At 40.4% G+C, this 13,493-nt stretch overlaps 1 protein-coding gene across 6 annotated transcripts in view; it reads left to right on the top strand.

Moving 5' to 3' along the window:
• ADPRHL1 (ADP-ribosylhydrolase like 1) overlaps positions 1-13,493 on the top strand; it is a 75,463-nt gene that overhangs the window by 17,142 nt on the left and 44,828 nt on the right. For 4 of the 6 annotated variants that reach the window (XR_015058136.1, XM_085881284.1, XM_085881283.1 and 1 more), the window contains one exon: positions 10,171-10,335. The exons of the other annotated variants lie outside the window; for them this stretch is intronic. Coding sequence is in view for 3 of the 4 variants with exons in the window: in XM_085881284.1 (XP_085737410.1) it covers positions 10,171-10,335 (165 nt within the window). In the remaining variant the exon portion in view is untranslated. The remainder of the gene's footprint in view (positions 1-10,170; positions 10,336-13,493) is intronic. 6 annotated transcript variants of the gene reach the window in all.

The raw sequence follows: 13,493 nt of genomic DNA, 5'->3' as shown, positions 1-13,493 counted from the left end.
ACAGACAATGGCTTTACAAGAATGTGAGAAGAAAGAAACCCCCCAAAGAGGATCCTGTTCACATTGATCTACCTTCCCATAAACCTTTGAGTCAAGAGCATCATCCAGACAGAGGAACTTCTAGCTTTCACCGAATGATCCTGAAACCAAGTCTTTTCTGCCAACCATCTAATCTCTCAAGTGGGTCAAATTTGCAAAATTCCTTGGTTAAAGGACCATTACTCTCTGACTTCCCATCAGGAAGGTTCAAATGGTCACAGAGTTGCTGTAACATGTACCTTTTTACCAAGACCATCATTTTACTCTGGGGGGTGGAGGAGAGAGGTCAGGACCTAAAAGTGGTATTAGTCACGGATCACTTTTACTGCATTTCCTTGAATGTGATTTATGGAAGAACGTGCACTCTCCGCAAGATCTACATCGGTGAAATTGGGTGAAGAATGGGCGATCGCTTCCAGGAACACTTGCTCAGGTATGAACCAACAGCACACACTTGCTCTCCAAGCCGGTTGCTCAACACTTCAACCTTCCCAGACATTTGCTCCGTCACATGGCAGTCTCTGGTATTTGTCTCCTGTTCAGCACCACAGGCAGTCATAAGAGTAAACCCTTATTTAAAGGATCGGCACTTTGCCTCGCCATGGGATCAACAAACGCTTTTCGTTCATTTTGGCCCTCCGTCTCTTGAAACTCTTCAATTTTTTTCTCTCCTTTTATTTTTTTCTATTTTATTTATTTCACCTTTCCTACTTTTTAATTTTTTTATTTTCCTCTCCTCTTTCCTGTTCCCTTCTTCACTTCAATTCCCCTTTTCTCCCTCCTTAGCAGATTTTATTTTAATATTCATTGTTCTTATTTTATTTGTATCACTTTTCAAAGTTGCTTTAGTTTATTTATTTAATTTTGTGTAACTTTTTCTCCCAGTCCCATTGACTCTTAAAGGCGCTGTCACACCTTGACGATTTAGCCAGCGTATGCCGACTCATGAAAAATTTGTTGATAACGCTGACGCACGTTGAATACGTTATGGGTAAGTTTTGTATACGTTAAGAGCACGCTGAAAAACACTGCCATACGTCGTAGTACGCTGGCTTTCATCGTTGTACTTTGAGGTTGTCCTCAAATTTTAGCATGCTTGAAATTTTACGACGTATGCCGGCGTATGACTCACACGTTCCGCTATGCTGGCCATAAGTTGTAGGCACGTTATGTGATCGTTGACACATGTCGACACACGTTACTTGTGAGTTACTAATAAGTCTAAACACGTCGAGGTAATGATTAGCGTACCCAAAACTTATTTCTAACCTACGAGTAACGTGTTGTGGGCACGTTACACGATCGTTGCACACACGTCGAGGCACGTTATGCGATTGTTGATACACGTCGAGGCATGTTACTTGTAAGTTACTCATAAGTCGAAACACGTCGAGGTAATGCTTCGCGTACCCAAAACTTATTTCTAACCTATGAGTAACGTTCTTTGAACCTATGTGTAACGTACCTCCAACGCATATTGACGTCTTCCGGACGACCACAGAACTTACTGAACGTGTTTCTAATTTACAGCTTCTGTATAATGGCGTATTGGCAGCATTAAAAAAAAAAAACAACTTGCGATATTTCGTCACGTGCCGTTACGTCACGTCCGATTGCCTCTTCAGTTTGCTCATGTCTTATTCTTAGTTCCTCCTCTGTGAATATTTTCTGTTTGAGGATATAGTTGTGGTGTAGCGGGCCTGCGGGGGCAGGGCATGATGTGGAGGAGTGGTCGGCGTGATCACGTGCGTGCAAGGGATATAGGAGTGCGCGCCGCCTGAGGCGTTGTAGTGGATGCTGTAGTCGCGGTGGCTTGTCGAGTGCATTGAGTACGTAATAAAGGGGAGTTACGGGAAACGTACGCTCACGCTCCCGCTCGTGCAACAAAGCCGGGTTGGACTGTTTACCCCACTCGTTTCTGCCTTCGAAGCACCACTATCACGACACTACAATAGTCACGTCGACGTCGAAACTTAAAAGCAAATGTCCGAATATATATTTTAAAATTCATGATAGACTTAAAAAAAACAACAACAACAACAACAACAACTTCAGATATTTCGTCACGTGCCTTCACGGAGCCAAGGAGAAAAATAGGAAATGTGCCTTGACGGAGAAAATAAGTTTTGGGTATGCTAAACATTACCTTGACGTGTTTCGACTTATGAGTAACGTGTGTCGACGTGTCTCAACGATCGCATATCGTGCTTACAACTTATTCCCAGCGTAGCGGAACGTGTGAGCCATACGGCGAGTACGTCGTAAGATTTTCAGCATGCATGAAACTTCACGACATACGAGACGTACCACGAAATATGACAGCATACTTCATTGTTTTTCAGCGTGCTCTAAACGTATAAACAACTTACCCATAACGTATTCGACGTATGCCAGCTTGGTTCGGCAAATTTTTCATAGGTCGGCATACGCTGGCTAAATCGTCAAGGTGTGACTGCGTGGTTGACACTTTCAATTTTCAGGCGGTTATGATTTAAATCGGCGTGCGGCAGGTTTTTAACAGGCTATGCCATGAGTTCGTCGGCGATACGTGCAGCGCGCTATGCCTAAGCTAAACTATCGTTGGGCATAAGTTGTGAACGCTGACATCAGGCTAAGCATTCATTGGTATAAGTTATCTATAAGACAACGAAACGTTCTGTGCTCGTTACTAATATGTTATGCATACGACCAACACGTTATGAATACGACCAAAACTTTTAAAAAACATCAAAATTTCAGCGTATGCCAACGTTTTACATACATTTTTATACGTTGTCATTGCTGGCTAAATCGTCAAGGTGTGCCAGTGCCTTAAGCTTTGAACCACGACACTCCTATTTATAATGCCCCCTGACCCTGACCTCATTCTGACCCACCCACCTCTGACTCACCCCGAGCCGACATTAACCCTCGACCTTATCCCTTCTCTTTTGCTCCAATGAAGGGTTAATGCCCAAAATGTCAGATTCGCCTTCCTTCCCATGGTGCTTAGTCCACCTTCATCAATGTTCTGTTGATTTCATCCATTGTCTACAGGCACAGCTGCTTTGTTTAAGGCCTAAGTCACATTTGCCACGGCGGTCGTGGGGTTTCCAAAATCTACGGCCACTAGCAATTATACGGCGGCCGCAGTATTTCCACTGTCATACAATGTAGCAGTCACATATGTTTTTATTTTTTGTGGAGCTGCACGGCGTATTTATAAATTGTGAAGACAAAAACGTGGGGTTGCCGTATGGTCTTTGATTTGATGTCGCACGGTGACCTTAGGGCGTTCCTGCGGCGGCCATAGAATTTTCAAGACAGACGCAAGGTGCCCACAAGGCGACCGTAGGGGGACCGCAGGGGGGGAGGGGGCCTAAGGCAAACGTGGGGCCAGACGGAAGGTAACGAATGGGTTAATTATTATTATTTTTTTTTACCAGTATTTTTTTTTCAGCTTGTCGAATTGCTACGGCGAACGTAGAGATGAAAAATGTTATAACTCCGCGTTATAATTCCACGGCGACCTTATGACCTGTAAAATATAGCCAAACGGCGTAGGGCCACCCTGAGGCCACCGCAGAAACTCTGCAGCCGCCGCACATTTCTGTCAATTCAGAGGGCATACGGCCGCCGTATCATCGCCGTAGAGCAAATGTGACTTAGGCCTAAGCAGAGGCATACCTGTTTTTCTTTGGTTGTCTCATTTTGCTGACGAAAGAGTGCAGACGATGGTGGAAGATGCACAGGAGACCTAATAATTGGTTGTTATTCACGTACAGCATGTAGGGGACTCTGCTTTCTGGTGAGCATTTTGTTACCCCTTCAAAGTAGTGACTTAAAACTACTAAATATGGTAATGTAGATATTCACTATAAATGCCATGGCGGATGTGTACGTGTGAAGGCATGTTTGACCCACATTAGTGAGGTGTGACCATGCCACCAATATAGTACCCCTGCATATTTCGGCTGGAATTTGGTGAGGTTATCGGTGATAGCTTGCTTCCTATTCATCCAAAGATGCTGTGGAATCCGACAGCTTAGTGAGGCCAGAATCAAATCCAGACTCAACAGCTCCAATGTGAGAAAACCACCTCTGATGTGTCCTGTTGAGCTAATACCACGATGAATATCGGTGAGTGATCAAAGATGAATGACTTGTGAATGAAACGGTATGCTCTTCCTTCTGATGTTAAAACTCGCACAGACATTTGTCTTGCCGTAACTTTGAAACGTTTGTTTCTTTGGTGAATTATTTATTTATTTGTTGTTTCTACTCCATTTGACATTCCAAAGAGTACGAAGCAAAATGTAAGCATTTTAAGAATAGATCCATGAACTCTTCTTCTTAAAAGCCAGGAGACACTTCCATCAGGGAGGATGTAGATGTGTGCATTTGATGCATGCATAGACCAAGGGTATGGAAAGAAACGCTTGTAATACATACCTCATTACAAATACAATATTTGGATTTAAAAGTCAGTTTTTCTTCTTTCTTTTTAAAAACGTAGTTTCACATGGAGCTTTTCCAATCTCAGAAGGAAGCTTAATGTAGTGTAGAGGTACACATTTCATTGATTCCGCTAGAACACCCATGTCACCACTTGTCCAATCACCCACCCCCATCTCAGATACAAAAATATCTCATCAGCAACTTTCTATAACACCTTTTCAAATGTGCTACCTCCACCTTTTTGCTGATGTTTTTTGCAATATTTTGTGTTAAATCACATCACCACCTTTGTGTTACAACATCACCACAACAATAAAATGCTCGACGAACCACACTCCGTGATCCATCTATCTGAACAAATCCACCCACACTCCTCCAGAGTAACATTATCTAGACCGTTCCAGTTACCTCCCCACACTCAATACCGCCCAACGCAGGACCCGTTCACACCATCGTGCTCTCACCTTGAACGTGACACTATACACCAATTAATTACAACTTGCTCTCAACTCGCATAATACAGACATTATATGAACATTTTATCTTTACGAGTTGGCTTCCTTGGGGCTGTGGCCTTCCAGTGAGGATGCCTTGTCGACCAGTCAAAATAGGCCATTTTAGGGTCAAACCCACCACAAATTGCAATAGTAATCATTCAAGTTTTTTTTCACTCCAAATATATCATAGAATGACGTACTAAAAGTCACCTTAAATCGAGGCATTGGAACAGCTTCATTTTGACCTCAGTTTAAGGTGACATTGAAGAAAAAATTGACAGCCAAAATATAGGGAGAGGGTAACATGACCACATCATGACAATTACTAGCCGATTCTCAATATTAAGATATCAGTAGATTCACAATAAAATTACCTTTCAAACAACACCACAAGTAATGATGTAGACCTAAAATTAACATCATGACAGAAGAAAAACATTTCTGCCTATCACTAAAAATTATCGAATTTAGACATATATGTTGACATTTTTAAATTCACAATTTTTTAATTTCCAAAGTAGGTCCGCAATTGGTCTGAATATCTATATACATGTTTTCTGACTGTCACAGTTTTTAAATTTTGCCAATATGTAATGTAGTTAGTGAGATATAGGCTTGTAGCATGGTATTGTGTACACTGTGGTCCTAAATGAGGAGAAAGCTTAGAAATTGAACCCAGTTTTAATAAGATAAACAATCTTAATGTTATATAATGCCCAAGTGTCTGTGCTTTCAGAAAATGTATACTTTGCTATGGGTCCTATGGATATAGTTGCTTACAAAGCATGTTTTTTTTATCCAAACACAGGCTATTTTTTTCCATTTTTAGCTCATTTTTTAGAAATGGGTTACATGTATGATGATTGTATATGTTGGCCAAAATGGTTGAAAATGCATTTTTTTGTTTGATATATATCATTATACATAAGAATAGAACAATTCCTTGAAACAGTATATTTCTTATGACCTTCTGCATATCTTGGCACCTTCAAATGTGTAAAATCTCAGATTTTGCAAAATTTCCCTCAGTCACAGTGAAGCTTACAAAATCTTATTCCAGAAATTTGAAATGCATCTGATAGAACATCTTAAATAGCAATTTACTTCTGCATAAAGTGATGATTTAAAATGGCAAGTTTCAACATGGATCATTACGACATACCAGTTTGCTGCTACAAAATTACTGGTAGCGATAAGCTTGATTTTATAACCATCGAATAAGTTTACCAAGATGGCCTTATGATATAAAAATCAATACCAAAGGCCAGTTTGTGTTCAGTTTACAGAACATCAAAGGTCGTTAGGAAGTACATAACATTTTAAAGAAATCTGCACTTTTAATCCTAAGATGTTAGTTTGGTTCATCACAGCATGTATTTCTATGGTTAAGTTCATGTGCATATTATATTTATGACCTGAATGAACACTGATCAATTTGTTAATTTCATATGACCTTGATCTCTTCACTCAAGGTCAAATATCAGGAAAACAAAATATTCTCCATATATGTGGTTTCCAATTAGTGTATAATACATATCTAAGCCATCAGACCAATTTTAGAATGATATGAGTGGTTCCTTGATACAGATAATTGATAACCAACTTTGACCCTGTCAGAGCAATAGAAAGAGGAAGAATTAAGCTCTGCCCAAATAGATCCTGAATCCCCATGATGTTGGCTAACAAATGATATGCAAAACTTAATCATACAATGACTTTCATTTTTTGGTCCCCCGTGTCCTGAATGTGTACATAATACCTTGCTACAAACCTATTATATAACCAATTTACTGAAGATTGAAGGAGGGTTAACCTATTCCAAAATTCTTCCCTTCAAATGGCCATTTCGGCATAAGTCATATTACTGCAAAACCTCAACATATTTACAGAATATAAAGTTACCAACATAAATAAAATACTATGATGAATCATTATACAAATAAAACAGAATTATTTTGTAACTGGAATTTCTCTAATCAATATTCCTATAAAATAAATCAGACAATTAGTTTATGCTTAGAAGTTTGGAATCCTCCTGGGTGCTGATATGTTATAGTTTATCTCCATTTATTGCTATGGAATTTAAAATAGCAAAAACACCAAACTTAAAAAGCTATTCTAGCCAGGAGTACTAAGCTACTAAAAGCAAATGTACAACACATTTTGTAATATGTACATGTGAATCTTAACAGTCCAATTCCAGGGTAGCCATTTTCTTTTCAATACTACATGTAACTAGTAAACTAGTACTACACTATTTGTTAAAACTACATAACAATCACTATTTTATAGTGCTATCAAGAGCTGACATGTATATCTAATGAAGAAAAATAAATATTTTAAACTACTTCAAGTAAGTCACTTCTAAACAACACCTTGAAAAAAACAGTCACAAATTACACATTATAATACATCCTCAGCATCACTTTCTGGATCAGGCAGGATTGTGTTAGAGCAGTGTAGGCCTTTACATTCTCCACAAGCTGGAGAACATTCTTGGCCAAATTTTCTACATGAGCATCTCTGTGTACTACAGTTAGTTCTGCAATTGCAGTTGAAGGCTTCCAGAAGATTGTCAGGTGCAGGCTTCAAGTTAGTGTCCACAGGCACCATCTTACCATTGATGACATAGCCTTGTCAGTAGAAGATATTTCAATTGAACTTGGATAAAATTCCTGTGGCTGCTTCACTAATTTTACATCACTCTTAATAAGTTTGGCTGCGGTTTCTATAATTCTTAATTTCTCTTCATCATCGTCGTACTTCTTGGGTTTGGAGTAGAAGTCATGGATGATAGAAGATGCTTTATGTCAAAATGTAACCACATTTTCTTTTCCACTAATCTCAGTGATGGTTATCTTGTCTCCAAAATGTTTCTCAAGTCTATGTTTCATGTAGGTAAATCCATATGGTTCAATTCCAGTCTCAACCAATATCTCTTCCATTTTGTTTATAAGATCCTGTATTGAGATTTGTTCCTCATCATTGACCTCCAAATACATGGCCACCTGATTAAAAGCATCTTCCCTTGCCGAATCAGGAGGTCTACCCTGCTTAAATTGTTTCGGTTGGATTTTATCATCCGCCATGAACTGTTGTGGTACCTGCTTTCCTGTTCCAAAATTTGTGCTGCAAAGGTTGTGGTATACTGCATCTGCAGCATGCAAATCTTGTGCAAACTCAAGTCTACCATTCACAATTTCTGACCACAAATCCTTGTGTTCATTGCAACACTTCTTAATTTTATCTTGAAAATCCATTGATCTGACTATAATAAGTTTATAACTTTTTACCTTGCCTTGGAATTTATCTGGATGCCCACAGAATATGCAGTTATCTTTATAAATAAATGTATTTCCTGTGGATTGGCGTGTACTTGGTGTATTACTGAAAGAAACAGTCACATTCTCGCTTTCTGCTGGCACTAGCTATACACTTTGGAGAACAGAAGTCCTTCCTCCACTTGACATGCACAACTTGTCCAGGAACAGTACTTGTACTGCTTGACCGCAATGCATTAGTTTTTGCAATGCCTTCACATTCTTTGGTACCTAACATTGCAGTTTTTTGTCCACTCAATAGAGGTTCCTTACAGAAGACACACTTGTCCATCTTTAATAGATTACTTCAACCTGAGAGAAACAAAAACATGATTAGAATTGTAAATAAAGATGTTCCAGACTTTTAGGTGAGTGAGAACCTTTTCAGAATTCTCACCTATCCCCTGGATATACGTTTTCCCTACCCCCACACCCTTCTGATTCTCTCTCCCCTATGCATATTTAATTGAACAGCCCTCAGCCCCTTTCAATCATTAGTACATTTATTGTATCTTCTATGGCAACCACAATAACATAGGACAAAGTAAATAGACTATTCAGTTATCTTTACTGGGGAATTAAATCTGAAATGGTCATACATCCAAAAATAACTATTTTGGTCAGATTCTCCAAACATTATCAACTCTAAAAACACTAATCTTAGGTCAATACCATTACATATGGTATTCTTAGAAATGTATTTTCATTATGAATCTGTTGATACCTCTATATTTGGGATAGGTTTTGAATTGTTCACAATATTACCATAAATCTAGATCCTACCCCAAAATTTTATTTTATGATATTTGTAGAAAAATGCTGCCTCAAACTGAGGTCAAAATGGAAATGTTCCAATGCTCCGATTTAAGGTGACTTTTAGTATGTCATTCTACAACATATTTGGAGTGGAAAAAACATGAATGATTACTATTGCAATTTGTGGTGGGTAAATCACTATTTTGACCGGTCTATTGGGCTACCGGTGATGATGGTGGTCTAATGTCGTAAAGGAGACTGGTGGATGGATTGATAAAGTCTTGAACTGCTGCTCTGCTATCAAAACTTATCTTACTCGTGTGTATGTAACATTTTTTTTTGTCTTGGAATGAATGTACATTACTTTGGGAGCTTTAGGAAGTGATGGAACTATTGGTCACCATCTGTTTAGTTTTGTTTGATACGAAGTTTGAAGCTTGTGGAAGGGCTGACCAGAGGTTGAGGTCAATAAACTCCTGATAGGATAGAGGAAAACAGGTGGACAAAGGAAGAAAGGACCAAGGTCACATCGGTAGACGGGGACAAAGGGGACTTGACAAAAAGACTAGGAAGAGGACATACGTCACAGGTGTACAGAGATAGAGCATTTTAAATATCATTTTGTTTTTGAGAATAAAATAATTTCACCTTCATCATTGTCTGAGTTCAACATCATGTGTATCTCGTGCACTTGCATCGATGCTAATAACAGTCACCATCGTGTCTATGTTTTCTTGTTATTATGCAGAATGATCATCCCAAATTATGGTTCATGATCATTCAGTGCTTCCACCTGTCTTCCTTGGGACCTTCAAGCAAGAAACTTCTTCTTCTTGCAAAAGGTGTTTTGTCATCTTCATATCAAGTCATCCTGAATCATATTCTTCTTAACCAAGTCATTTTGATCATTAACTTTTCATCTTTGGTCCAAACACCAGCGTCCCAATTTCTGCTGCTGCTCTCTCATGTCGGCCTTAAAACTTGGATTAACTCACATCTTAAGGTTTTGAATCTGCACAATCGTGGATTGAGGTTTGTACTGACGAACTAGGCTCCACCTGTCACAACCATGGAGTGAAACTTCCCCCCATCCACCCTCTCCTCTCCCTTGCTCTTCACAGCGTACCCTATGCTGGAGGACCTTTTCCGAGAGATGACGAGGCTATACGTGGAAGAACTAGGAAATGTGCGACTGCGGAGGCCCGATCCAGCCACCATCGAAGGCTGTGTTGCGCTGCGGCCTGAAAATTACCCAATGGCCTGGCATATACCGTTTAACGAGAAAGGTATCCCCTTTGAGGAAACTTAGGTCACCTGCCATGTCGGAGTAATTTTCCTGTGAAAATTATCCTCAACATGCAAGTGACCATAAATTTCAGTTTTGTGCAAAGGTATAAAATATTTGATAAAACATTTGCTTATCTCAGTAACGGTTGTTCTTAGTTTTACTCATAAAATACCTGTGCCAATCCCATTTCCGCTGTTGTTATTGGGACAGCAGAATGAAAATATTCCTCCTTAGTTTATTGTCTTTTTTGGAGATGTACATAATCTCCTCATCTGACCACAATTACACTCCATCTCCAAGTACATTGATTGAAAGAGCAGCTGCTTTAACTTCCAATTTTCTGACCAATGGTTCTCTCGAAACAATCTAGCAAAAGAGTCTGACGTTATTGCATGAGTCCTACTCATTGGCTGCTCTAAGAATAACCTATATGCTACTCCATGTCCAAAACACGAGTTTGAATGATAAGGGTCATTCTTAAGTAACCGTGGACCAGCACGACCTGTAAATATTTTATCTAAACATCTTCACTGTAGTGTTGGACTTAAGCCCAGGCCACAGCAACCAATTTCTTCTGACACGACGCAACGCGACTGTCTTGTCCTATGAAATCTGTTGGTGTAGAAGGCCGGTGAAGTAAAATTGCATTACGTTGGCCCCTGTCAAACCGATTGAGCATCTTGGATCTTGGTTGTAGTTGGTGTTTGTCAGATGGTGCAGATGCACTCGTGATTGGAGGGAGATGCTCCGGCTGAGCCAGAGAGTAGCACGAGTGCCTCGCCCTTTCCTCCCAAACCGAATGGTGAACTTCTGAACTTAAGAACGTACATATGGATGAGCTGATTCAACTACCGCAGGAAAAAACAATCTGCTTTGTATGATATCACATCCAAAGGTAATGCAACTCGTATTTCTAAAATGAAGGCCTTCATGCTGCAGAAGCCAATGCTGGATCCACAGCTTCCTGTGATTAATCTGTCGTCATGTCCACATGATTAGCAAAATTTAGCAGAACCAGGAACATTTAATTCTTCTCTTGTTACTGCACATACTTTAGTTGTACACTACTATACTTTTAACATGCATCGGAGGAATCGATCGATGCTCTCATTTTTTTTTTCTTGTTTTTTTTTTTGTACTGGTATCCATGATGGCCAGTCCTTAGCCTCAGTTGGTGTGCCCTTGTGCGTCATAGCCATGGCATCTCTCCACAATAACCTGTGATTATCCCACGACTGTCAAGTTGCGTCGTGTTGGAAGAAACCAGTTGGCGTGGCCTGAGCTTTAAACTGAAACTACTACCTGAAGTAGTTTGGAGAGCACAATGGCTTGGAGCCCTGGAAACATGTTTGTTGCCAGATGGCATCGAGTCTGAAAACTTGAGCCTTAACATCCCTTTGTAGAGAGGCATCAATAAATCGGATAGCCATGTGAGTAGTACGAATATGTTGTTTATAGCTCATTTTCACACAAAAAACCCATTTTCTGGTTTAATTTCACCATTGAATCCAAGGTTGATATTTTTACAGCCGTCGGACCATTCCCGTCGCCCGGTTCAAATCCGGCGGGTCATGTCAAAGCAATCAAAACAGTCGACCACTTTGAGACTTTCCTGCTAGATCCAAGTCTGACGCCTACATTACCGTGCAGAATGGAAGTCTCAAAGCAGCCCAGTGCTTCGCCGATGAGCGTCACGTGGCTGGATCTAATCTTAGGCCAAGCAACCGAACTGCAATCAATTCTTTCCTTCAACAGGTCTTAATCGAACCACCAAATACAGCAGCCACCGCAGTCAGAATTCACCCTCAAGACAAGTGTATTTAATAAGAGAACAATAATGGCATGGGGGAAGAAATTTACAAGAAGCAATGCACAATAATAAAATAAACCCCTTAACCCATGAACCGATCATATGTGCCCACAAACCAGCGAACGAACTTGAACTTTAATAATTTATAACTTAAGGCCTCATCCACACACAATAGAGACAGAGGGAATCAATAGAACGAAGAGATTGTCAGGCAAACCCGGTGAGTTCCGTGGACAATGAAAAGTCTGCTTCGCTCCAGACAGGAAGGGGCTGATATGGAGGAGAGGGAGCGAGGCATGCCTTGGCTTTCAGGAGCACTAGTCTAGCCTTCTCTGCAGCATCTCCCAGGTTCTCCTGACACTTCCTTCTCGTCGTCTCCTTTTAACAGCTCGGCCACGGACATCACCAATGATGCTTTACGCCTCTTCCCTCTAACTCACTCTTGGCCAACGTTCGGTCCAGTGGGTGGAGCAACCCCTCTTTGACCTCTCACCTTGAGGAGCTTCACGGCCATAGCCCGCCTCAGGCTGCTCAATGGGATTCCTCACCTAAACTTGTGTTGAAGGGCCTATCAGAATACTAGAATGTTGAAGGGCCGAGCAACCCCCTTCTGGTGAAATTACCAAAATCAAGAATCACTGCTCACCTTCACTCTGTTGTCATTCCTCTTTTTTTTCCCGCTTTTGGAACAAACTCCCACACTCTCTTCAATCCCATTCTTCCCTCCAGGTCTTCAAGACAGCTGTTGACCATCATCTCTTAATTTCCCCCATCCAAAACCACGATGTTTTCTATCCCCGCTAATCCACTCCAAACCTACCTCCTTCAAATTCCCTGCTTTCCTTCCTGAAAGTCCTTGTACTGTCCATCTTGTATACCCCTGTGTACTCCGCCCCATCCCTCTCCCTTCCACAGATCTTCTAATGTCTTTGTTCCCCACTGTTTTGTCCTTTCCTCTCCCACCCCTAGTCTCCTGCTGCCCTTGTATGTTTTGTGTGTAAGCTCTCAAATGAGCTTTGACATTATATGTAAAACAATTTATTTTTATCTTGCCAAAACGAAGTTTTTGCAAGATATGTTAGTCAGCTTGTATGTTTTTGTTTTTTTTGTTTTGTTTGTTTGTTTGTTTGTTTGTCTGTAATCACGTATAAAAATTCTGCAGAGCACAGTTATCATTGGAAATTTTTGTAACTTCGCATATCAGAGGCCTATGGAGGTCCCTTTCAGTGCACAAAATTTTGAAGGTCAAGGTCAAAGGTCAAGGTCAAAGGTCAAGGTCACTTTGTCGCAAATCAGGGGAGTCGACGAAACCCTTATTTTTTGAGTAATTTTGATCGGATAGTCTT

Source organism: Eptatretus burgeri, chromosome 5, assembly GCF_056783735.1.
Source record: "Eptatretus burgeri isolate ZD-2024b chromosome 5, Ebu_testis_v1, whole genome shotgun sequence".
Taxonomy (NCBI): Eukaryota; Metazoa; Chordata; class Myxini; order Myxiniformes; family Myxinidae; genus Eptatretus; species Eptatretus burgeri.
This window is presented reverse-complemented; position numbering and strand designations above follow the sequence as displayed.